The sequence below is a fragment of the Taudactylus pleione genome, unplaced genomic scaffold (assembly GCF_031769625.1).
Source record: "Taudactylus pleione unplaced genomic scaffold, aTauple2 ptg000203l, whole genome shotgun sequence".
In the NCBI taxonomy this organism is placed as follows: Eukaryota; Metazoa; Chordata; class Amphibia; order Anura; family Myobatrachidae; genus Taudactylus; species Taudactylus pleione.
In genome coordinates this window covers 11,904,126-11,931,558 of record NW_028284605.1, presented here as the reverse complement: position 1 = coordinate 11,931,558, position 27,433 = coordinate 11,904,126, and the positions used below count along the sequence as shown (strand labels likewise).

Below are 27,433 nucleotides of genomic sequence, written 5' to 3'. Positions count from 1 at the left end.
ATCTACTGCCCATCTCACCACGCTTACCACTTCCTTTTCCTTAACTTTTCTTCCTGCCTCTCCCATTTTCTTGCTTTACATTTTTCCCTTCAATCTGGGGGACTTGAAAAATGCCGCTGCCACAAACTCCTATTCTTCTCTTCCTCTTTTTGGTTTTATGCAATGGACTTGGATTCCCCTTCACACACCAGCAGTGACTCTCTTGATCTCCTCTTCTACACTTCTGTTACATCTCTGACTTCACCAACACTGTGTTCCTTCGCTTTGACCATCATCGTCTCTCATATAGTAGTTCCCATCCCTGGTCAACCCCTCCCACTCCCAACTTTGAAGTTAAGTCCTGGGAATACTAGTGACAAACACGTTGCTATAGAAGCTCAGCAAGAATGGTTCTAATAAATTATCATGTGTAGAGTTTTGTGTCACACAGTATATATGGGATGATCTGTGGTTACCAGGATGTTTATCGATACCTACTGTACTGTACTTTATTTCCCGTTCCACATCAGAACAATGAGCTCGGTAGATATCATTAGTAAGGGGAAAAAAACAGCAACAGCTGCCGCACATTTCACATTATCTCTTTACCAGCAACCCAGAAGCAGACACTGCTGAGAGTAGCGAGAAGCAGCAATATATAATGAAATATACTGCCAGTTTCAATATTTGTTAATAAATAGAGCCAAAAAGGCCCATACACAGGGTGATCCGGGCCGAGCAGTTTCTCTGCCCAGTGACCAGATCTTTGTCAGAATATAAGTGTGTAGCCAATCTGAATGATCCGTCTGTTTGTGCATACAGTATAATAAAGGGCATGAGATGACTGGTCAGAACTGGCAATGTTTTCGGTCTCATACACTCTGCAATTTGTGGCCAATTAGGTTGAAAGTGATCTAAGTGCCCAACAAAATAGCAAAAGGGCAGACCATTAGCCTGATATCTGTACTGAAAATTACAGAAAGTACATATCTAATCAGGGAACAGACAGATCATGTACCCTATGTTTGGATGAACAATATGTAAAGAATAAAAATGTATAGAAAGTAAGACATTTCTGGGTGATGGTTCTCACCAGGTTATTATAGTACATGTCCTGTATGTGCAGTATGATTGATGACTGGAGCTACCATCTCACGATATTATGTGCAGATTTTTTTTTTAGCAGACTCCTCTGACATAAAACATACCTCCAAATGTACTGTACGTAGGGTCACTAGTTCTCTATTAGGCCTGTTAGACGTCTAGCCAGGCTTTAAGTTTTCCCTTTCTTTCCTTTACATTTATTTACCTTGTAGTGTTTTGTAAAGTACTCAATGTCGCATTTTTGTATCAGCCTTCTAATTTCCATCAGTAACTCAATGTGATATAAATGTCATTGGAAATTCATCCAAAAGTCACCTCCACGATCATAGCCTCATAGTTATAACCAGATTTGATTTCTGTGGCAGTTTTCAGGAAGAGAGAACACCTTCTGTTCAGTCAGGTGATGGCCATGTGTATACAATTTTGACTTGAACATGTGCTGTAGCTCGAGGATAAACAACATGTAAGACTCCTGCATCCCACCTCTCTTATCCTATACCCATAGAAGCAAGCTCCAGCAATATTGTACCTATCCTAACCTTGACAGACAAGGCCATGGGGCCAATAAATTCACTTTAAAGATATGAAGACCAGCCTCTAGTATGAGTCCAGATACAGATGGTTTCTAAACATGGAAGCTTCCTGTGCCATACATGGAGGCAAGTAAGTTCACAGTTACTGCTGGACAGGAAAGCAACTTCTACCTGAAGAGGAAATCTGGCTGCAGCATTTACGGAGCCCGATTATTGTTATTATTGATATTGTTGTGTGCCTCTGCCTCCCTGACTGCAGTCTATATCACTACATCACTGTCTGCTACTGATAATCATGGTACAGTATCTGCTACCGATAATCAGGGAGGTACCACATTAGGTATAAGTTTGCAGGCAGATGGGGTCACAAGTTGGGAAGGCCGGGACCAGGGGCACACACAGACAACACCTCCTTCAAAACTAGGCTGGATCCAAGTTCAGAACTAAACTGTGAGCTATCTGGCCTCCAAAAATCCTAAAAGTCCAGTTATCTGAAAGATATCAATTCTTTCTTAAGTACGAGCAAAATAAGGAGAGTTATGGTAAAACTTACCTTTGTTAACTCTCTTTCTTCGAAGTCCATAGGGTCCACAGGGAGACAATGGGGTGTAGGTGGAACCTTGGAGGACCGGACACCAACAGCAAAGCTTTTTAATCCCAGGATGCTCCAGTCCTTCCTCTTATACCCCGCCCACAGCAACTCAGTTTTGTTAACAAGCCCAAAGCAGGAGCAGGAGAGGACAGAAGGAAAACTGGCACACTGAAGAATCACATTCTCACACAGAGAAGGAAACAAGTGACCAAGAGAAGAAACTCATAGAAGCTAGGAGCGTCAGGGCGGGCGCCTTGTGGACCCTATGGACTTCAAACAAAGAGAGTTGTCAAAGTTTACCATAACTCTCCTTTTCTTCTACGGGGTCCATAGGGCTCCACAGGGAGACAATGGGGATGTCCCAGAGTAGTTGTTCAAGGGTGGGAACGCTCCTGAGCTGATAGGATGCTTCCTTCGGGTGTAGGGTTCTCCTGAGAGGCAAATATATCAAAGGCATAAAACCTAAGAAGGGTGTGGACAGATCACGTGGCCACCTTGCATAGCTGTTTAGCTGAGGTGCCACGCCGGGCTTCCCACGAGGGACCCACAGAGCGAATAGAATGAGCAAATACTGAAGCCGGCACAAGAAGGCCAGACTGCGTGTAACCCTGTGAGATAGTCATGCGAATCAATCTGGACAGAGTCTGTCTGTTAGCTGGCCATACCGTCTAGTGGAATCCACATAGGACGAAGAGGGAACCCGATTTCCTGATGGAAGTAGCATGGTCCATGAAGATCTTTAGACCACGGACCACATCCAAAGAGACCTCACCAGCCGAGAGGTCTGGTGATTAAAAGGCTGGAACCACAATTTCCTCATTTAGGTGGAAACGAGAGACCACCTTGGGAAGGAAGCCCGGGCATGTTCTAAGAACCTCCCTGTCCTGATGAAAGATTAAAAAGGGGGAGCGACATGAAAGCGCTCCTAAATCAGATACCCTATGGGCAAATTCAATAGCCAGAAGAAACAGAGTCTTCGCAGTGAGCCACTTGACATCCACTGATTCCACGGGTTTGAATGGAGGTTCTTGAAGTGCTTGGAGCATCACTGCCAAATTCCATATAGCCACAGGAGGGACATAGGGAGGCTGTATATGGAGATCACCTTGCAGGAAGGTGTGAAAATCTCGTAGAGGAGCCTGTTTGCGCTGGAACCAGATGGATAAAACAGAAACCTGCACTTTCAGAGATGCTAAGTGGAGGCCTAGATCCAATCCAGCCTGAAGAAAGGCAAGAATTCTAGACACCTTAAAAACTTGGAGGTCATAGTTTCTTGGAGCACACCATTGGAATTATGTATGCCATATTCTGTGATAAATCCTGGCTGAGGCCGGTTTACAGGCCATGAGCATGGTCTGGACCACAGAGCTGGAAAATCCCTTAGCCATTAGGAGGGATGTCTCAAGAGCCAAGCCGTAAAAGACAGATGGGCCAGGTCCGGATGTAGACATGGACCCTGAGACAAGGTCTACCCATAGAGGAAGTAGAGGAACGTCTATCGAGAGACTCTGAAGATTGGAGTACCAATGGCGTCTTGGCCAAGCCGGAGCTATCAACAGGACTGTGCCCCCTTCCTGCTTGAACTTCTGAAGAACTCGAGGAAGCAGGGATATTGGAGGAAAGAGGTATGCCAAATGGAAGGTCCATTGCACTGACAATGCATCTATGAAGGCTGCGCCCTTGCCCTGGTTCCATATACTGGAAATTTGTTGTTGTGTCTTGAGGCCATGAGATCCACATCCGGCAGACCCCATTTGTCCACCAGGAGCTGAAAGACTTCTGGATGTAGAGATCATTCTGCCGCATGCACGTAGTGACGGCTGAGGAAATCTGCTTCCGATTTGAGAACTCCCAGAATAAAAACTGCGGAGATGGCTGGGGTTCGGTTCCTGTGAGAATGTGGGACACTTCTGCCATTGCTGCTCGACTCCGAGTGCATCCTTGCTGATTGAGGTAGGCCACTGCCGTGGCATTGTTGGACTGTACTTGTACTGGCCTGCCCTGAAGAATATCCTGAGCCAGAGTGGGAGCTCTGTAAATGGCTCGAAGTTCCAAGACATAGCCCTGGAAGGACTGCTGGCCGGTCACTGTGCCCCACCCTCAGAGGCTTGGGTCCGTGGTGACAAGAGCCCAATCCAGTATCCAAAAGGGGCGACCCTTGTCTAAATGGGGAGTCTGTAGCCACCAGGCTAGGGACAGGAGAACCTCCGGGAGGAGGCCCATCATCTGGGTTTCGTAGTAGACGGGGTAGGCCATTCCACCTGGAGAGGAACAGGTGTTGTAGGGGCCTCAAGTGAAACTGCGCAAACTCCATGTCGAAGGAGGACACCATTGATCCCAATGTCTGCATTGCAGCGTGAATTGACACTCGGCGACTGCGGAGCAGTCTGCGCCCTCGGTATTGTATTAAGGAGATCTTGTCTGTTGTTAGAAAGATTCTCTGAACCTGAGAGTCCAAGAGGGCTCCTAAATGTACCATTCTTTGAGGTGACAGGGAAGACTTTTTCCAGTTGATCACCCACCCATACGTTTGTAAGAAGGCAATTGTTACCTGCAGATGGTGGTGAAGAATCTCTGGGAAGCTGGCCAATGGCAAGAGGGAATCTAAGTAAGGGAGTAGTCTGATCCCTTGATGACGAAGGGAGGCCACCATAACTGCCATGATTTTGGTAAAGACCCGAGGGGCCGTTGAGAGGCCAAATGGTAGGGCCTGAAATTGGTAGTGTTGCTGTAGTATAGCAAACTGGAGATATTGTTGATGAGAAGGTGCTATAGGTACTTGTAGGTAAGCGTCCTGTATGTCCAGAGACATCATAAAATCTCCAGGCTCCATGGATAATAGACCTGGGCACCCTGATAAACTTGTTCAGAGATTTGAGGTTGAGGATAGGCAGATGAGACCCATTGGGCTTCTGAACCAGGAAAAAGGTAAATAGCCCTTGCCCTGTTGTGAGGAGGGGACCCAAATTATTACTCCTGTCTACAGTAAAGACTGAATGGCTTTTTGGAGCAACAGGGCTTTGGTTGGGTCTGATGGAGGTCCTGTGCAAAAGAACTGCTGGGGGGTTGCCTCAGGAATGAGAGGGCATATCTGTGGGAGACCACTTCCCTTACCCAGGCATCAGACGTTGTTTGATGCCAAACCTGGGCGAATTGAAGAAGTTGGCCTCACACCCTGGGAGCCCCCAGGGAGCGGCCTGCTGTAGGCTTGTCCTCAGAGTTGGCAGGTGGATGTCTAGAAGGCCAGGCCATTTGGCCCTAGGCTTGGGGACCTTGGTTGATGTCTGCTGTTGTGGAAATTACTGACCCTTGGCTTGTCCTTGAGGGCGAAGGGATGACGTCCGAGGCTTTATATTATATGCAGAGGGCAGGAACGCTGTCTTGTTAGCCACCAAAATAGTCACAATTATATCCAATTCTGGACCAAATAGGATGTCTCCTGCATAAGGCAGAGACTGTAGAGCCTGTTTTGATTCTGAATCTGCTTTCCAGGAACATAGCCAAATAATACGACGGTCCACTACCGAAGTGGCATATATCCTGGAGGCCATGAGAGCCATATCCATGGCTGCTTCACCTAAGTAGGAGGCTGCATCTCTAATGTGAGATATGTAGGACAGCTGTTCCCTCGAAGCATCAGGGGGAAAAGTCTCTTCTAGGATCTCTGCTCAACTCTCAATGGCTTTTTCCACCCAGGCCGTAGCCCTAGCAGGATGAGTAATAGCTCCTGTAAGAGAGTATATAGATTTATGACCAGCTTCTATACGTCTTTCTGTAGTCTCCTTCAAGGAGGTTGCAGTATGAATGGATAAGGTGGCATTTTTAACCAGACGTGTTACATGAGAATCCACTGCTGGGGGAACTTCCTATTTAGTACAATCAGTAGCCGAAAGAGGGTAAAAGGGAGCTTCACTCATGTGATCACATAGCTGGTAAGAGTGAGGAAACTCTGGTAAAACAACCTTTTGTCGGTTAAAAAGTGTTTTTTTTTTTTCTTAGGAGTAGGTTCATCCTCTTCTATTTGTAGAATAGTTTTAACAGCTCTCACAAGAGCAGGTATATTTAGTTTAGAGGGTGGCTCTCTTATGTAGCGGGTTAGGATGAGAACTGGAAGGCTTTCATGAAGTAGAGGGTCTGCAGAGCCCGTTTGAAGGACTGCAGAGAGGTGGAGAGTCTGATGGGGAGAGGGAGAGAGTTCCAAAGGTGGGGAGCAGTATGGGCAAAATTTTGGAGGTGGGAGTGGGAAAAATTAATCAATTGGCATGAGCTGCGGCGTGCATTTGTTGAATGAAGAGTGCAGACAGGAGAGTGAAGCGAGATGAGGTCGGAGATGTAAGTAGGATTCGAATGTGTCAGGGCTTTGTAAGTGAGTGTGAGAACTTTGAATTGGGTTCTGAAGGGGAGCCCGTGGAGGGCTTGTAGGAGAGGGGAGGCAGATGTAGAGCGTTTGGAGGGAAAGATGAGTCGAGCAGCAGCAGTGAGAACAGACTGGAAAGGAGCGAGATGGAAGGTTGGGTAGGCCAGAAAGGAGGAGGTTACAGTAGTCCAATCTGGAGATGACCAGTGAGTGTATTAGGGTCTTAGTAGCATCCTGGGTGAGAAAGGGTCTGATCCTGGAAATATTTTTGAGATGGAAACAACAGGACTGTGAGAGTTTCTGGATATGTGGTTTGAAGGAGAGGGAGGAGTCCAGGATAACTCCGAGATATCCATGATATCTCAGAATCAGATAACTGTGTGGCTTGGGAAGATATCATAGTACGTTTAGTAGGCTTAGTAGGTAAAGGCTTTTCTTTTTGCAGCATTTGCTGAAAAACCGTAGAGGTATTAGCCAAACACAGTACATCTACCCATGGGGGAGGCAAAGGATTTGCAGGGAGTACCTGCTTTGACCATCCCATAGGGGGAGCTACCCTGAGTCTGCAAATTTTGGCAGCATTTGTGAAAAGGCAGCCCAGGGTGGGTCCTGAGGGAGAGACACCGGGGCTGATGGGCCTAGGGTTGTGTAACAATTAATACAGAGACCATCCTGATTGAGGTCCTCTGTGGCTCAGCCCGCAGAGCAGGACTTACAAGACTCCAAAACTAGGAGGAGCAGCATCAAGCTGCTTGTTATTCTTTCCCTTGCCAGCCATAGACACAAGAATAACAAAATACACAGTATGATACAGTGCAGTGAACACCCTGGATAATATGCAACCGTGTTATAAAGTATGTGAAAGCCCTCACAAGTATCTGAGAAATGTGAGGTACAATGAACCCCCTATACCTTAGTATGTCAGGGTATAGCAGAATACAGGGAAATGTATAAACTGTACAGTATAGAAAGTAGAGATTAGCGCTAGCACAAGTCACATACAAATGCAGAAAAACATTACATGTTTACAATGGGAACTAAAATCGAATACACAGAACACAGTGGCTGATAGGATATAGCGCTGTGTGACCTGGCCTGTGGGAGAGGTATACAGGGAGATTGGATCCAGCGTTCCCGGAGAACTGCTTGCAGAAAATGGATGCTGCGCGTAGCAGCCCAGGGAACACCAAGACTGCAGTTGAATGGCGCCCTGGACTGGGGTAGGGGCTGCAGGGAGCGCGTCTTCTCCCCTTGCTGACATTAACTACTGGGTACCCTGGCCTCCTTACATATGCCCAGCGCCAGTATGTTATATGCCCGTTATAGTAAAAAAATAGAAATAAATTAAAGAATAAACTAAAAGCTTTGGCTACTTAATGCAGCCCCGTTATAATGATGGTCCAGCTCTTGCTGGACACCAACGAAACTGAAGTGCCCTCAGGCTGTGGGCAAGGTATAGGGGGAAGGACTGGGGAATCCTGGGATTGAAAGGCTTTGCTGTTGGTGTCCGGTCTTCCAGGTCCACCTACACCCCAATGTCTCCCTGTGGAGCCCTATGGACCCTGAAGAAGAAAAACACAATATATCTGCAATTGGCACTAAAATCAACTACACAGACCGCAGTGGCTGGTAGGATATAGCGCTGTATATCCTGGCCTGTGGGAGAGGTATACAGGGAGACTGGACCCAGCGTTCCTGGAGACCTGTGAAGCAGAAAACAGCTGCCCTCGTGTCTCTCTGAGGGGAAGGACGGTGAGGGAGGAGCAGCTCAGGGAACGGCTAGACCACAATGGAATGGCACTCTGAGCTGGGGGAAGAGGCTGCAGGGAGAGCAGCTTCTCCCCGTGCTGACGTTAACCACCGGGTCCCCTGGCCTCTAAATGTGCCTCTGCGCCAGTATATTAATGCCCCGGTGTTCTAGTGGAGTCATGGCCGCACTAGTGTCCACATCAATGTCTTCTGTTAATCTTACCAGTGTCCACATCAGCGCCTCCGGTCTGTCTCCTGAGACCGGAGGCTAGACTGCACAAAAGACGCGGGTCCCTGGAAGCGGGGCTCCGCCTTACCTGTCCCCTGGATTCCAGGCTGCAGTCTAGGGTCCAGGGAGCTTGCTAGCTAGTCCCCTCAAGAGCCCCGCCAGGAGTACCTAGCCGTGGCTGGCGTCACGGCACCGCGGAAGGGTGATGGATCAGCAGCGCAGACGTCCAAGGGACAGTCTTTTGCATCAGTTTCAAAATACTAGAAATAAAAAAAAAAAATCATAAAAATAACCTTGAAGCAGTCCCACTGTTAAAAATGGTGACCCAGCTCTTGCCGGACACCAACGAAACTGAGTTGCCCTCAGGATGTGGATGGGGTATAGGGGGAAGGACCAGAGCATCCTGGGATTGAAAAGCTTTGCTGTTGGTGTCCGGTCCTCCAAGGTCCCACCTACACCCCAATGTCTCCCTGTGGAGCCCTATGGACTCTGAAGAAGAGAAACCAAATGATTAGCATAAGAGGTGGTTTAAACCTCTAGGATGGGGGCTGGCATGTTTACATATCACTGTTTTAGATAGCCTATAGCAGTGCGGGGGCGTGTTTTATAGGGATGTTTATATAAGGGGCTAGAAGTGTGGGACAGAGCCTCTTTGTTTCCAGGTTTCCCACCCTCCCTCCCCTTTGATTTGTTTCTGTTTTTTGAGTTGGCTTTAATGAGGCGGGAAAGAATGGCAGGTCACCAGCCCGGGTGCAATTATTTAGCTGAGGTGCGACCCCTTCGTTGACTGGTAGTTGGCTGTTCCAACCTAACGGGGGGCAGTATTATCACCCAAACGAGTGGGTAGTCAAGGTAGAAGGTGAGTGGATACCTTTTGTTGCTTATAGGGGTTCTATAGTTATGTTCGTGCACTGTGGGCCTAATTCAGACCCGCTCGCGAGCGCTGAGCGCTCGCAAGCGTGTCGATGTTAGCCCAGTGTGCACGCGCACGACGGAGGTGGTTCCGTTGTGCGCATGCGCGAGACCCGGAATAGCGACGGGCAAGCCGTCGCTATGGGTCTCGCTACAAAGGGGGCGTGCTGTCGATGGTGAGTGACAGCACGCCCCCTTTGGTGGGCATGATGGGGGCGTGGCTGGCCAGACGGAGGCGTTCCCTACCGTCTGGGGCCGGCCCCAATGACATCACAAGTGATGTCAGTGGGAGTGCTTTCGGCAACGAGACCCTACCACAAGGGTCTCGAAGCAAGCCCGATGTTCGCGATGGTCTTGACCATCGTGACCATCTTTTTGGCCGCTCGCTATAGCTGTGGGTGGTCACTCACAGCTATGCGATCGGCCAGGAGGCCGCTCTAAAATTCAGAGGGACGGCCCTGATTCAGAGCAAGTCCGGCCTCTGTGCGATATACACCTGCTATGCCTGTTGTTGGTTGTGTCTGGGCATTGCAGCTTGGCTGATTTCTGGCCGTCCTTTCTTTGCCACCATACATCCTTAATGAAATAATAATTAAATAAATAATTGTTGCTTCAATAAACAGCCATCAGTTTATCTGCCAAATCTATATCTCAGTGTCTTCATTTACTTTTAGTTTAAGGGTAAGTGGTTTGCACACATGACACACCTCATCCGATAAAAGGTTTATTATAATCCAAATGATTAGACTGTGATATCAGTGCTGCACATACTACAACAGCAAACTAAGTTTTAGATTAACTTTCCAGTAAATGTTTTGCTATATTCCACACTCATTATAGGTTCATTGGATATACTTTAGCCATTTGACGCAGTTTAGCCAAGAACTGTACATTGCAAACCTTAACGTTTGTCCCATAAAGAAGAACATCTTAATTTTTCAGTTGTTAACGTTTCCCATAATGAATGCAAGAGAATCAGTAAAAATGAAGGTTTATTTGTGTAATGCAGTGACATCTATTTGTGCCTTATGTAACGGCACACATGTGATAACACCATGGCCTATCTAATGTCTTCTGTTAATCTCACAGTGTGTTCAGACTAAGCAGCCTAGGTTAACGCTTTGTGTCTCTTCTTGCTGCATCCAAACATGGCGGGACAGGACATGATGATAGGACTGGGAAGTATTCCCAGACAGCACCAGCCAATGGTGAGAATTCAGGCTTTGCAAAGACATTGTGACAACATATAAACAAAGTGCTGAGTGTAATGAATAATCACAGGTCATGGGTGCTTTTCCTCTGACTACTTGTCACTGCAGCTCACACTGAGCATTTTTATACAATATATAATATTGTAGCCTTCCAAACAATTTTAAATGTTTAGTCAAATGAATATTAATCTTTACGCTTCTGGAGAACTGTGCTGTGTGTACGTTTGCAGCACCTGCAATGGCCACGTCTCCCTTATCCATGCCCATATTGTAGGAAACCTCCTATAAGGCAATAATTATTATTTTCTCTTTGTCAGCTAATTTATGACAGTAATAGCTAAAGGTTTTCTTAGGTGTCCCCAAAGTGGCCTAATTGTGCTCCTGGTTGTTTCGCAGTCACCATTCCACACCCTTCAGTATGACACTGACCTCTATGTGTGTGATCCTAATCTAAAATATACATCAAGAAATTGAATATATTTGTCTTCCAAGCATTGAGGGCGAGTGGTGGTGGAGAGTGTTGGGCAGTATAAACTTTTGCGGGGTTCCTGATTCCTCTCCTGTGAACCATCAGTGCATTTTTCATACTGTTCTGCTTCCGTTCTATAGTCCACTGGAAATACTCTGTGCCAGCTGGATCTGGTCAGTCCTGGCTGTGTTGAGGAGAATTGATTTGAATGCCATAGACATGTGCTTTCCAAACTGTGTGCATTCGGTATTGTGAGAGGATGCTGAATACAGTTTATTCAGCAGCTGTGGTAAAAAAAAGAAAAGAAAGAATAAAAGACAATTAAATTACATTCTTTGCATCCACCGCAGAACTGAAAATAGGTAGCTGTACAAAATTGCCATAACCTATAGTAACCAATCAGATTCTATAGGATAAATTTACTAAGCGAAGGCTTGCATAAATCTCTGCGTGTTTAAGCGCAAAATATTAAATGGCAACAAAAAACGAGAACAGAGCTCCTTCAAAGTAGGGGCCAGTGCATTTTTTTTAATTTTATTACTGTGTGGGACAATGTGGGTGTAATTGCTATGGGGGCCAAAGTGTTTGTTTTATTACTGTGGGGGCCAAAGTGTTTGTTTTATTACTGTGGGGGCCAACGTGTGTGTAATGTCTGTACTGTGGGGGCCAATGTGTGTGTAATTACTGTACTGTGGGGGCCAATGTGTGTGATTATGGTACTGTGGGGGCCAATGTGTGTGTAATTACTGTACTGTGGGGGCCAATGTGTGTGATTATGGTACTGTGGGGGCCAATGTGTGTGATTACTGTACTGTGAGGGCCAACGTGTGTGATTATTGCACTGTGAGGGCCAACGTGTGTGATTATTGCACTGTGAGGGCCAATGTGTGTGATTATGGTACTGTGGGGGCCAATGTGTGTGATTACTGTACTGTGAGGGCCAATGTGTGTGATTACTGTACTGTGAGGGCCAACGTGTGTGATTATTGTACTGTGAGGGCCAATGTGTGTGATTATGGTACTGTGGGGGCCAATGTGTGTGATTACTGTACTGTGGGGGCCAATGTGTGTGATTACTGTACTGTGGGGGCCAACGTGTGTGTAATGTCTGTACTGTGGGGGCCAACATCAGTGTAATTATTATGGGGGACAATTACAGTAGGGGACAATTCTTTATTACTGCAGGGGCCATTTTTAGCTGTAGGGGTAGCAATATGTGTATTTGTATTTCTGTGGGGGCCAATGTCTGTGCTTTTTTTCTGAGGGGTCAATATGTGGGTATTTTTTTCCTGTCGGGGCCAAAGTGTGTGATTTTTCCCATGGGGGAAAATGCGTGTCTTTTTTTCCCCGGGGAGGACTGATGGGAGGACTGATGCCCCAGCAATTTTATAATCTTGTTCGGTGTGCCGCGAGTTAAAAAAGGTTGAAAATCACTCGTCTAAGTGGTTATTTTTTTCTTTTTTGCTTCACTATAGCAATACTGTTTAAAATACTGCAAGTGGTATAGAATAGGACAGGGAAATGGATTTAAAAATGTACATGACCTTTCTGTCATATTTCTTTGAATTTAAATATTGTCCAACGCCAGGAGGCATATTTGCTTGCTATATTCAGCTCATCTATGGAAATAACCTTCTTAGAGACAGAACAAATATTTATTTTCAATTTAAAGGGGATTTTTACATTAGACGACCAAACGTAGCAATTAAATCCGTCCACGGGTCATTTATAAACTACCAAAATTGCAAAACTGCAGCAAATCCTATGTGATAACTCATGCTACTCTGAGTTGGATTTCCGAGCCATGGTGGTAACAAAATATTAAAGTGGTATAGAAAGCATACTCTCTGGGGCCATTCCTTGCTGTGTGAACATACAGTAGCCATTTCCACTCCTGATTAAAAGCAGTGTAGTGAAATTACCAAAGAAGTTTGCAGAGCACATCGCGTGTGCATCGTAATTGATTGTTGTCACCTGCAGGGGGCACAGGTGGGGGAGATAGACGGAGCGTGGGCATTCTTTGCTGAGTACTAATTAGGCGCCCGAATGCGACAAAGTTTACAGCAAATGGAAAAGGTACATTTTTCATTATATCTGATTCCATTAGGGACATTGATACCATGGGTATAGAGGTCAGTCTAAGATTTAGACATTTAGGGGCCAATTCAGAGTTACAAGTCAGATGTAATTGCACTTGCACAGCTTGCATGGAACTAAGGGTCTGACTCAGCAGCGCACGCTAGGCACATGACCCGATCTGCGCATGTGCAGAATGGGTAGGCGTTCCCACTCGCAGATTGGCAGCAGACTGTCAGTGATTGACAGTCTGCTGCCGTTTGTGGGCAGGGAGGGGGCGGCAATGCCCTCCGTTCACCGCGGCGTGTCACCACCGTTGGGGGGGAGGGAAGAAGCGCCAGGAGCGCCGTCGGCTGACAGAGATTTCCTGGCTTCTTCATCTCAACTGCAGTGGCCGGCTGCTTGACCCCATGGGTCACCTTAGCTGGCTGATATCCCGCAAAGTGTCCGATGCTGTGTTGGACAACGCAGCTCGGATGCATAATGCAGCAGGAGGCATCACCATATCAGCACAGACGGAATAACTAAGCTGCTTGCGAGCAGCTTAGCTATTCCGTCAGGACCTAAATGCAGAGGCTTGCTGAGCTGAACGCATCTATGCGGTCACATCGCTTCTATCCATCCGCTTTTGGAAGAAAACATCATCATTATCAGCACATACTTGCACCAGCTCTATACCTAGTGCCAGAGATCCATTAGAAATCACTGCATACGCACAACTCTTCATAGCCCGCAATTACACCTGTACGCTCACCACCTTTTCTCAATGCAGCTGTCACAGCGCACTGGGTGCCCGCTCCCTCTTACCGGGTCCGGCAGCACTTGCTTCCTGAGGGGGCTGTGTTGCCACAGCAGGTCCGTCAGCATCCGCCGCGGTGATCTTCTTGTTGCCAGTGGGTGGTGGACGGAGGTCCCGGCGGCTGCTGTAGTTCTGTGTGTGGGTGGTCGCTGCTCCCATAGGGGAGCTCACGCCACTCTGAATATAATTTAAAGGGCCAGGTGTGCCTAGTGTAATGTCACACTGGTGCCTAATTTAAAGTTCCTTCATATATACTGTAAGGTCAGCTCTGAGTACTATACAGTGCCACAGTATAGGCTTCCTAACCTTACTCCAGCATTCTTACCTGTGATATTGCTGCTTGTTCCTGACCTTGGCTTTGTTCATGACCTGACTCCCTGGTACTGCATTTGGCATTCCGGTTTGACATGTGGCTATCCTTCGTGACCTGCATACATCTGCTCCCTGGTATTGTCAGTTTGGTTCTGACCCGGGTTGTCGACCTCTTTGTACATCTTCATCGTACTCTACTCTTGTCCAAAGAACACCGACACCTGTCTAAGGGAACATAGTCTGAGGGCCGCAAAGTCCAAACCTTATTGCAGGAGTCCCTGGTGAATACCGCCAGCACATTAGACTCCGCACCTCAGTACTAGGTCTCGCCAATCCTGTAATACAGGTCGGAATCCATTACTTATCCGAGAGTTGTGACTAAGTACTCTGGCCTAACATGGATGCCGCTGGTAATCTTTCACCTCGAGATCTCCTAGAGAATCCCCTCGCCAGATTCGAGAAACAAGAGCAAGACCAAGCCCAGATTATGCAGTGCAAACACTTATGCCTCCAGTACAACCACCACCATCGCCTGTGGTGGCCGTTCAAGCTGCAGGGGTCTTTGCACCATTAGATTCCGAATCCCTTGAAGTATGATGTGGATCCCAAAGGCTGATTGAGGACTCTTGAATCAATGTTCCATTTAATTTGAGGTTCAGGCGGCAAATTTTCCTTCCAAGAGTACGAAAATGGCTTATGATATCTCGTTGCTGTCTGGACAGGAGTTGGCATGGGCCTCTCTGGTATGGGAAAGAAATTACCCTCTAGTAAACAACAGTGCTAATTTTCTGGCAGCCTTCTGGAAGGTATTTGATAAGCCTGGACAAATATCCTCAGCAATTGAAGCAAGGCAACCAATCTGCAGGACGATATGCTGTGCAGTTCCGAACCCTTGCCTCAGAATTAGGTTGGAACAATGAGGCTTTGGTTGCTGCGTTTATGGAAGGTCTGTCAGAGCAAATCAAGGATGTACTGGCGTCCAGGGAATTGCCAACATCTCTGGATGACCTGAAATCTTTGTGTATCTGAGTAGACCTTCTCCACAGAGAAAAAGCACGAGATAGGGAACAATCTCGGTGTTTCAGCTTTAAACTCGCCCCAGGTTTCACAGCTCCAGTTGAATCTCCTTAAGACCCCATGGAAATCAGGAAGTCACTTCTTCCTGCCTTAGAGAGGGAAAGGAGGTTCAAGAACAAACTGTGTCTATACTATGGCGAACCAGGTCAACACCTCTCTGGCTTTTCTAAACGTCCTGGAAATGAGGAAGTCTAACTGATCGAGGGGTAGTCAGATTAGGTGCATTCCAGCACACCCCAAAAGAGAATGTTTTTTTCGCAGTTCACTATTGAACTAATGTGATTCTGCTTCTAGAAGGAAATGCTGAACCCCTTAAGGCCTTTTTAGGCTCAGGTGCCGAGGGTAAATTCATCACAGCTAAAATAAAGTCCAGAAGTTAGGAACTACTAGTGTGTCTCTTCAGACTCCACTCTGTTTCACCAGAGTGGACGTGATTAAACTTTAAATGGCTACCATCCACGCTAGGACTTCAGAAGCTACCATGCAGATTGGCACTCTCCACAGGGAACGAATTTCCTTTTATATACTTCATTCAGCCGAGAGTCCAGTCATTCTGGGTCTTCCATGGTTACGCAGGCATGCTGCCACGTTAGTCTGGGAAGAACCCCAAATTTTGTCATGGGGATCTCAGTGCCATCAGAGGTGCTTACCGATAATTTGACTTCTGCATCGTATCATTCAAAGTTCGGACTATCTTCCCAGATGATCCTCTTCCTGTTCCATACCAGTCGTTCATGGACGTGTTTAGGAAGAAGGGATCCGAGACTCTGCCTCCTCATCGGGAGTGGGACTGCGCAATATTACCTGGAAAAATGCCTCCTCATGGAAGAGTCTTCCCTTTCTCACTTCCAGAGACCCAGGCTGTTGCTGAATACATCAAGGAGAATTTGGAACGCGGGTTTATGAGAGAATCTAAGTCACCAGCAGGAGCTGGTCTCTTCTACGTCAAGAAGAAGGATGGAGAATTAAGACCTTGCATCGATTATCGGGGGTTGAATGTTATCACCGTCAATGACCGGTATCCCTACCTCTTATCTCAGAACTGTTCAATTGAGTAAAAAGGGGCAAAGATTTTTTCCAAGCTAGATCTTTACAGGGCCTATAATCTGATTAGAATCTGATCTGGGACAAGTGCAAGATGGCCTTTAACACTCGTGATGGTCACTACGAGTACCTGGTCATGCATTTTGGATTAAGCAATGCCCCTGCTGTCTTCCAAAAGTACATGATAACATCTCCGAGACCTATTATATAAGTAAGTGGTAGTGTATTTGGATGACATCCTGATATTTTCAGAGGATCTAGCAAGTTATCGCAAGCATGTATGTGAGGTCTGTCTCGACTCCCAGATAATCAATTCTTCTGTTAACTGGAGAAATATTCCTTCGTTGTTCCTGGGATATATAATTTCGGGCTCTAAACTTCAGATGGATCCCGAGAAACTCACAGTCATTGTTAATTGGCCCCGTCCTATTGGGTTGAAGGCGATACAACACTTCCTGGGTTTCTGCAACTTCTACCGCCAGTTCATCAGAATTTACTCTTCTATAGCTGCTCCTACCACAGCTCTTACTAAGAATGGTCAAGATACTAGAAGTGGAAGAAGCTTTTGGCCAACTTAAGCTGTGTTTCATGTCAGCACCCATTCTAAGGCAACCAGACTGTGATCAGCCATTATTCCTAGAGGTGGATGTCTCCACGAATGGGGTTGAGGCGGTGCTTTCGCAGAAAGATGAGGATGGGAAATGGTACTCGTGTGACTTCTTTTCCCGTAAGTTTTTGGCCCCAGAGAAGAACTACTGCTGTCGGAGATAAGGAGCTGATAGCCATCATGCTGGCCTTACAAGTGTGGCGATATCTGTTGGAGGGGGCAAAATTTCCACTGACTGTTTACACTGACCACAAGAATCTTACATATCTCAGAAAAGCTCACTGCTTGAATTACCGCCAGTCCAGATGGTCACTGTTCTTCGATCAGTTTAAGATGATTACCTACCGTCCAGGCAGCAAAAATATAAAAGCTGATGCTCTGTCTCGGCCATTCTGTTCCTCTGAAGAGAACAAAGTGCGGGAGGATAAACTCATTCTTAATCCTGCTTGCTTCGTAGCAGTAACCAGCAAGATCAAGGTTCCCCAGGGGAAAACGTATAGTGCCTGAACTTCATGCAAAGCTTCTGCAGTGGGCACATTCATCACGATTCAGTGGTCATGCAGGTGTTAAATGAACCTTGGAGCTGATCTTTAGGGGCTATTGGTGACTGATGGTTCGTCGAAATGTTAAGGACTTTGTAGCAGCCTGTCATACTTGTGCTCAACATAAGGTACCACCGCACTCTCTACCCGGTCCCCTGCTTCCTCTACCAGTGTCTGATCATCCCATAGGGGAGCGTCCACCGCTCTGAATATAACTCTTTAGGTCTCGCCAAATCCAAAATACGGGTCAGCATCCATTACTTATCCGAGAGTTGTGACAGCAGCTTACTGTACAGTTACGCCCATTCAGCTGCATATGAGATGTGACTGAGATACATATGACTAAGAATACTCCATGGTTACACACATTTAGCTACGAATCATAGACTGTGCTAAGAAACTGCAAGATCTGTCTGCAACACATACTTGTGTGCATCATCCCCTTAGATTGAATTCTGCACAAAGTCAAAAAACTCCTCCCCAATAAAAATAATACAAACAAGCAGTTATAAATGGAAATGGCCAACAGACTCAACAAAAGAGCATAAAGGGAGGGAGTGCACTGTCTTGCAATAGACTCATAGAAATGGATGTAACATATTTCATCCAATTGTGAGACACTGTGATCATGGGAACATGGGAATATTCCAAAGTTGTCCCTAAGGGAGTGTTTGCACTACTGACCATTATATAGAACAAATAGGTCACCTGTCTTAATAAAAGCTAATGCCCTAGCTGGGTTACACCCAACAAGGGACCTCTCTTCTTCTAATGAGAGACAACTCCTTCAAAACAGACAATCGGCAGAGGTATGAAAACCTCTTTCTTCTTGCTCAAAGAAATATAAACTCCAGCTCTATGGTAAATAGTTGGATATGTTTCGGGATGCACAGCTGCGCTGCACTAACATAAGGAGAAGAGCCTATGAGAACGTTCTAGGTCTACCCCAGACCTTAGTGGTAAAGCATATGAATTGTGGTGTGAATGTAGTCACTAGGCGCTACCTTTGAAACTGATGGACAAGTCTTGAAAATAAATCACTTAAAATTACATATATACCACTCCTATGTGGTTATAATTAGCATGTCAATGAACCGACCAGTGTCATAGATATCAAAACATGCACATTTTATAAAGACAATGGTAAAATAAATGAATAAAACTTTGCCAGGGTGGCTGCTTTACCAGATAATCGGTTTAAACCGGCATTGGTGTTAGTATTTTGAAGACAGGTGGTCTGGATCACCTTAGTCCTCTCTGCCACTGCTTTAGCCGTCCTGGTCCACAGTCCCCTTTTTCCTCCTGGTTTCCAACGCGTTTCAGGACTCCCTTGTCCCTTTTTCAAGGCATGAAAAAGGGACAAGGGAGTGGTATATAATGGGATTTTGGTACCTACCGGTAAATCCTTTTCTCTGATTCCGCAGGGGACACTGGAGTTGCTTACGCTGGGGTAGAGAGGCGTGGATAACTGGAGCCGGCATTTTAAATAATTTAGAAGTGTGAAGCTCCTCCCCCTCTATTCCCCACCAGCCCTCAGTTTAGAAAATGAAGACCGAGAGGAGATGGAGAACAAGCGGAGTAAGAAAGGAGAGAAGAACACACAATAATCAAAGCATACAACATATGGAACAAACCGAACAGGCAGGCTAAGAGCAAAGACGTGGGCGTCCAGTGTCCCTTGTGGAATCAGAGAAAAGGATTTACTGGTAGGTACCAAAATCCCATTTTCTCTTTCATCCACTAGGGGACACTGGAGTTGCTTACGCTGGGGACGTCCCAAAGTTTTCCCCTCGTGGGGGAGCGCTCTGTGGGACCTGCAGAACCAGATGGCCAAAACTTGATGCCGAAGCAGCAAACGTATCAAAACTTTAACATTTGACCCACGTGTGAACTGAAGACCAAGTGGCCGCACGGCACAATTGTGAACTGGAGGCGCCCCTAACGGCCCCCCATGACGCACCCACAGAACGTGTGGAATGAGCCGAATGGACGTAGGAGGCCGACAGTCAGCACTAATATAATCCTGAAGACTAATCAGCCTAATCCAATGTGCCAACGTCTGCTTAGACGCTGGTCAACCTCTCCGAACAGCATCATAGAGGACAAAAAAAACCCGACCGACTTGCGGAGGGACGCAGAGAGCTCTAACTACATCCAAAGTAGAAGAATTACCGGAGTCCTCCACCAAAGACGGTACCCAATAGGCTGATTGACACGGAAAGCCGACCCAACCCTGGGAACACAAGCTAAGGTGGCTTATAGGACAGAGCACCCAAAACTAAACTCTACGAGCCAAAGCTAGAGCCAGGAGGAGGACACTCTTCCAAGACAAATACTTAATTAAAGCTAAGGGCCTGATTCAGAGCCACTTGTAAGCGGCCGCTCGTTCACTCCGAGCGATGTTTGCCCAACTGCGCATGCGTATGGATCGTTATACGCATGCGCGAACCAGTCAGTGCAGTCGAAATTCATGTGCTCGCAAAATAGCGAATGCCTGATAATTTGAGTGACAGAAAGAGGCGTATGTGGGTGGTAACAGGGGAAGGTGCTTGAAGACAGGGAGTGGAGATCCGATCGCAGGCGTGCTTAAAGGTCAAAACGGGCGTTTTATGGGTGTGCATAATTAACACAGCAGCGTCATTGACCACGTCACTGGGTTATTTTATAGCCAGAACTGCTCGCAAAATTGTGGTAGCAAAAACCAACCACAAGAATAGCGAGCAGCTCATACCCTGGTCGATGTACTCGATTAATCTAATAAATAGCGGACATGACGTAGGATGCGAGCGGCCAGGGGGCGTAGTTTCCCAAAAAACGACCGCAAGTTTTGTTCGCTCGTTCAGACCTAGAGGCATGAACAGACCGCAAAGAGCGAACGGTTCATTTGAATAGCCACCCCCTTTTCCTGAACGACCATCCGCAAATTGAGTCCGGCTCTGAATCAGGCCCTAAGTACCAGGGAGCTATCGGTGGTACAAAAGTAACGTCTGCCCTCAGGAATGAGGGCCAATTTTCGTTGAAAGAAAATAGAAATGGCAGAACCTGCACCTTGAAAGTTCAAAGGTGAAGACCAGAATCCAGTCCCATCTGAAGAAAAAAACAGAAACCGGGACAACCGGACGGAAGACCCGACTGGAACACCATTCGATATAAGAACGCCAGATGCGATAAAGCGCAGCCGAAACTGGCTTCCTGGTGCGTAGCATGGTGGGAATCAGAGTCTGGGATGCTTCTGCATTAAAAGATATCGGTTTCAGGAGCCACCCCGTTAAACGCAGATGCGCTAAATTGGAGTGGACGAAAAGGACCCTGCTGTAGAAGATCCGTATGCAGATGAAGGGGCGACGGGTCGTCTGCCAATAGGGACCGAAGGTCTGAGAAACAACTACTCCGAGGCCAGTTCGGTGCCACGAGAAAGACAGAGGCTGACTCATGTCTTATCCTTTTTAGAAGGAAGAAGTGGAATCGGAGGAAAAAAGGTAAACGAAGTTGTAGATCCATGAAACTGTCCGAGCGTCTACTGCCTCCACCCGTGGATCGCGAGTTCTTGACACTTATAGTGGGAGTTGAAGATTCAATCATGACTTCATGAGGTCCACCTGAAAACACCATCGACGTATCAGCGCGTTGAACACGTTTGGATGAATCTTCCATTCCCCGGGATGTACATTCTGGCGACTTAGGCAATCTGCTTCACAGTGGTCCACACCCTGGATGAATACCACCGACAGGATCACTGACTTCTTCTCGGTCCACCGGAGAATCTGAGATACTACTCGCATGGCCATGCGACTACCAGTCCCGCCCTGGCGGTTGATGTAAGCGACGGCCGTAGCATTGTCGGACTGAACTCTTACCGACGAGTCTTTTGCAACTCTGATGCCTCTATCAGAGCATAGTAGATCGCTCTGAGTTCCAACACATTTATGGGCCACTTCTGATCCAGAGGGGACCATCGACCCTGAAAGTGAAAATCGAGGACTACTGCTTCCCATCCTCGAAGGCTGGCATGCGTTGTTACGATTATCCAGAACCATACCGAATGTTCGGCCCATTAAAAGACTGTTGTATTGTATCCACCAGAGGAGGGCCACTCTGGTAACCTGGCTCAGACGGATTTGTCGCTGTAGAAGCAGAGGAGACCCTGACCCTTGTGACAACAGGTCCAGCTGAAACACTCTGGAGTGGATCCGTCCGAACTGTAGTGCCTCGAAGGCAGCTACCATCTTCCCTAAGAGACGCAGACAAAGAATTAGGGACACCTTCTTTATACTGCTCCCTTCTTGAAGTTGATTATCCAACCGTGTTGGATTAGAGTGTGATATGTCAGTAAGGCATGGTTTTTAAGAAGGGATATCGATGGAGCCTTGAGGAACAAGTCATCCAAATAGGGGATTATGTTTACTCCCGATGACCGAAGGAGAGCAATCATGACTGACATGAGATTGGTTAAAATGTGGGAAGCCGAGGATAACCCGAACGGCAATGCCCAAAACTGGTAGTGATCCTGCAATACGGCAAAACGCGGGAAGGTTTGATGTGGTTCCCAAAAGGGAACATGGAGGTAGTCCTTGATATCCAGGGATAATAGAAACTCCCCTGGTTTCAACCACACAATGATGGACTGCAGGGACACCATGTTGAAACTATATATATCTTAAGATACAGGTTTTAAAGGACTAGAGGTCCTAAACCGATCCATCCGGATTTGGTACTACAAACAGGTTTGAGTACAAACCCCATACCTCGTTGATGTTCTGGAACCGGAACTAGCACCGAGGATCGGAGTAGAGACTGGATAGCCTCCCGTAGAACCCTGGCCCTGTCTGCAGGTATTGGCAGACGTGTAGGGAAGTACCGAGATGAGGGGGGACTTCGAAGTCTATTTGTTACCGTAGGGAAATCAGTCTGTGAATCCACTGATCTGAAAAGGTCTAGTTCCAAACTTGTTGAAATTTCTGCAAAACGGGCTCCCACCGCAGGAGATCCCAGATGGGGCGGAAAACCGTCATGCCAGCTGTTTCTCAGCTGGTTTAGGTTCCTGTTGTGTGGACGACCTCTACCTCTGTCGCCTCTTGCTTGCGTGGGAGCACCTCTGGCTCTACCACGAAAGGAATGTGGCACACGAAAGGAAAGAAACGAAGGTCCCATGTAAGATCCTCTGGGAGCCGGAGCAGTCGAAGGGAGGAAGGAAGACTTACCCCCCCCCCATGTGGCCTGGGATATCCATCTGCCCAATTCCGGGCCAAAAAGCATGTCACCAGTGAATGGTAAACCCTTCACCGCACGCTTGGATTCTGCATCTGGTTACCAAGCGCACAACCAGAGGGCTCATCAGTTCGAAATAGCAGAAGCAGATATGAGAGCTCCTTAGAAACTTCTCCCAGGTAAACTGCAGACTCACAATGTGTTCTGCCAGAAGAACGTAACTGTGCCCTGGAAGTACCTGATTAACGCAAGCAACTGGTCAGCCCAGCAAATCATAGCCTTGTTAACCCAGGCGGTAACTAGCATAGGTCTAAGTTAAACTCCCGCTGCAGTATAAATAGAGCGCAGCGTTGACTCCAACTTGCAATCAGAAGGGTCCCTCAACAATGAGGCAGCCCGTACTGGGAGTGTAGTTTTCTTAAAGGGACAGTGAGCAGACGCGTCAACAGGGGGAGATGTTTCCCCCTCTTCTATCATGGATGATGGAAATGGGTAGCTGAACAGGAACCGACGAGGAATTTGGAACCTCTTATATGGTTGATTCCAGAAAACTTTAGCCTACAGCACCTGGTATTCCCAGGCAGTCTCCCATTAACCAGGCCTGACCCTCCGAGATCAGGCGTGTTCAGGGTGGAGTGTCCCTAGGGCCGCGAAAACTGAAAAACAGACGACCCTTTTTGTTGGTCACTGAGAAGATAGGTAGCGTCCAATTACATTGTAATTGTTCCAGGCTAACTGAGTACTGCTGTTCTGACCCTGACACAGGGAGTAACGTACTCAAATAATACTCATTCCTGGGATGCAGGAACTATATCCACAGACTCTATATATGGCCCACAGATAGGGGGCGTATCAGATATTAAACTGATAAGAACAGATACTAAATGGGACTCTCTTGATCTGTTTGCCTGCTTATTGCAGCCCTTTTTCACTTGATCTTAGCCAAAAGGCAGAGAAAATCTTGAGGCGTACTGTCATTATACAAACTTCCTCCATTGACGTTCCTTAGTATCCTCTGAGGATTTCCTTGTCAGACCCTCACTGACTGGAGAACAGTCGTTAGGTGCCGTCTTTGGTAGGAAGTGGAGGGTACCTATAACCTGTACCAGGGTGTCTAGAGACTTGGTTAACCCTGACACCCTGGGAGGTGCGAGCCTCAGCCAACTGTGACGTTAAGTCAGCCATCACTCGTACCATGCCATAGGTGATAGATTACTAAACAAGCATCACATAACATGCTTGTACAGTTTGAACAAACATCTTTTGCAAAGAGTTTGGCATTCAACCATAGTCACCCATACAGAGGGACAGATATAGAAGACAGAAGGCTAGTTTGGGAAACAGAGGAGATCACACAACTCCCTTCCCACAGAATTGATTCCCTGCTGTACTCTCCCCTGTGCTCACAGGCTCCCAGGGATGCAATCAGGAGAACCAGCCCTTCTCTAGTAGTGCTGCTACACTCTTCCTAAATTGGAAAGCTGCAGTCAGACACATGTGAAACGTCAGCCACGCTGTTCTAACAGCCGCTGCCGCTCTGAATGGAGACAGAGAGCCCGCGCTGTTAGGCTCCGCCCCACTTCTTCATGCCCTAAGGACTCTGAAAATGGCAGTCGCGCTGGAGCTTTCACCTCCCCCTGTGAAGCCCCGCTGAGTAGGAGCGCTATGCGCGGGTGCCAGCGGGGAGAGGGAAGGAGGGAGTATGTAATATAGAGCAGCGCTATAGCGCTATGCTCTGAAGCCAGCGTCGGCAGCGGGGACAGGACCCGGGGGATGCGCAGCTGATGTACTCACTGCGTCCCTTGGATGGCCTCTCTGATAACAGCACTCCTGCTTCTCACACTGTCTTGTCCTCAGTGCTTGTAGAAGTGCTGTGTGGCGATAAGGAGCTGTCAGTTGCTTTTTGGATAAGCACTGTGCACTCCTTCCTGTATAACAGGGCGCCAGGTACCCGGACCCCACCTTTCAAGAGGTGGCGAAGGGTACCAATAATGTGTAAAAGATGTTATTAAAATAATAAAATAAAATAAATGTATTGCTGGAGCACAGCAGATTGTGACCAGCTCCGTAGGCACATTTTCTAAACTGGGGGCTGGTGGGGAATAGAGGGGGAGGAGCTTCACACTTCTAAACTATTTAAAGTGCCGGCTCCAGTTATCCACGCCTCTATACCCCAGCGTAAGCAACTCCAGTGTCCCCTAGTGGATGAAAGAGAAATGTAATTTTAAGTGATTTATTTTCAAGACTTGTCCATCAGTTTCAAAGGTAGCGCCTAGTGACTACATTCACACCACAATTCATCCAGCTCTATGGTAGTTTGTAGCGGAAATAGGTTTCAACTTTTTAAGTATGGTCACACGTGAGACCCTTAGTTTTAAGAATCGCAGCTTCAATAGCCAAACTGCTAAAGCCAATCAAACATAATCGAGTAAGACCTTTAACTAGATCCAGATCCAAAACCAAAACAAGGGGGTCAGCGCACATCTCTAGTACTGAACTGGTTCGAAGGTGGAAAACAATTTTCCCAGAACTTTCATACATATCAGATTTTACATCTTCATTGTCTTTTATTGGTCTCTGCAGATATAAGATTAGCAGATCATCCAAATCGGGTACTATTACTACTCACTGCCATAATCTTTTTGAATACTCTTGGTTCTGTAGCCAGGCCAAAAGGGAGAGCATGCAATTACTAGTGAATATACTGTACTTGACTGCAGACCGGAGCAGCCTTGATGTTCTAACCAGAACATACATTTGTATGTATATATACATACAGAGACATCATGTCCCGCATCACTCAAATACTAATAATGCCTTTCTGATGCGGTTTATGAAGATAAGCAACTCATATTCAAGCTTACCATATTGTAATCACTCAGAAATTTGTTCAGGCCACTTTTCTACCCAGGCAGAAGTCAATATGGGTCTAATAGTAACCCCCGATACTACATAAATTGACTCCAAAATAACCTCAAATAAACTTATTATCTGTGCTCTCCTTAAGAAATGCAACAATTGAAATAGGAATTGTAGTAGATTCATGAGATGCGCAATAGGTGTGTTCACTTCTGGCAGAAATTCCCATTTTGTAGTATCCTCATGAAATAGAGGATAAAGAACTAGTAACCTGTGCAAAATTTCCTGTTAGGTCTGATTCAGGCTTCGCTGAGTAACCCATTGGGAGCTGTATCAAAGCTTGGATAATGATAAAATAGAGAGAGATAAAGGACCTTATTCAGATACGGCCGTACGTTCTACGACCGCACGGCCGCCTCGATGTTTGGCCAGTGCGCATGCGCACGAGGGAGCCGGCTCCTTCGTGCACATGCGTGAGACCCGCTACGACCGACAGCGCTGGTCGCAGCGGGTCTCTTTCCAAAGGGGGCGAGCTGTCGATGTTGATTGACAGCTCGCCCCGTTTGGAAGGCGGGCCGGCAGCCCAAACGGAGGCGTTCCCATGGGAACGCCTACTGTTTGGGGGAGACCCCACTGACATCACAAGTGATGTCAGTGGAGAGCTTCTGGCTCTGACAGAGCCAGAAGCTCTCCGGGGCTTACGACAAGTGAGACCCTACCCTAGGGTATCGTCGTAAGCCCCGATGGTCGCGATGGTCTCTGACCATCGCGACCATCACCCGATCGGTCGTTAGAGCTGTGGGTGCAAACCCACAGCCTAACGACCGAAACAGTGGCGGGCGGTCAGGATGCAAGCGGCCGTCCAGTTTCTGAGCGACAGCTTGCATCCTCCGACCGCCTCTGAATGAGGTCCAAAATGCCAACCAATCAGCTGCTATCATTTTTCAAATACAGCCTGTAAAATGGCTGTAAGAAGCTGATTGGTTGGTACTTTACCTCTCTCCACTTTCTCTCTCTCCAAGGTATGATCCATATCTCCCTCACTCACCCAACTGACGAGAATATAATGAAATAAGTTCAAGTTTTCCAGGTCACCCAGCAGGTGCAAAGGTGTATTCATTACTCACCGACACATTTTAAAAGATCCACAGGTGAAGCTAATTATTTCACTTGCGATGCTATGAGGAGACCTGGAAAACATGCACTGTTTGGGGTCCTCAGGACAGAGTTTGAGAACCTGTGAAATAATCTGTTTCTTTTTTCTCTTAAATGAAGAAACATACAAAACTGAATCATCAATATTCTGCTATTTTCAAGGACCCTTTGCAAAAAAAACCCCCAGCAATTTGCTATTTTCTTGAGAGTAAAACTCAGGTTCAGACTCAACCACTCAATTAGTTACTGAAGAGAATACTCTAAAATACTTTATAATGAGAAAAAGACTTGAGTTAGACTCTGCACATAAGCTGGTTTCCTGGGTTGGCATATGAAAGTCACTGAGGGGAAGTTTAATTCCCTAATGCACCAAAGGAGAGGCTTCACTTAGCTTTCATGGGCGAGCAGAGAGCTGTGGGCCTGATTCAGGTTGGTTCGCAAGGCTGCGTTCGCACGCAGCCAGCCGATGTTTGCATTCTGCGCATGCATATAAGACGCAGTGCATGTGCGCGAACCGGCCACAGCGATTGTGAAGCGATCGCAGTGAGCACGCCGAGTCTTCACATAATTATTGACAGGATGTGACCATTTGAGGGTGGTGACGGGAGGTGGTCAGAGA

The 27,433-nt window shown here is 46.9% G+C and overlaps 1 protein-coding gene and 1 pseudogene across 1 annotated transcript in view; both read right to left on the bottom strand.

Moving 5' to 3' along the window:
- Nucleotides 1–10,430: 10,430 nt before the first annotated feature.
- HIP1 (huntingtin interacting protein 1) overlaps nt 10,431–27,433 on the bottom strand; it is a 200,502-nt gene continuing 183,499 nt past the window's right edge. Inside the window, exon 35 of the mRNA XM_088477791.1 lies at nt 10,431–11,419. Coding sequence (XP_088333917.1) covers nt 11,409–11,419 — 11 coding nt within the window. The 3' untranslated portion in view covers nt 10,431–11,408. The remainder of the gene's footprint in view (nt 11,420–27,433) is intronic.
- LOC148518072 (U2 spliceosomal RNA) lies at nt 23,633–23,685 on the bottom strand (annotated as a pseudogene).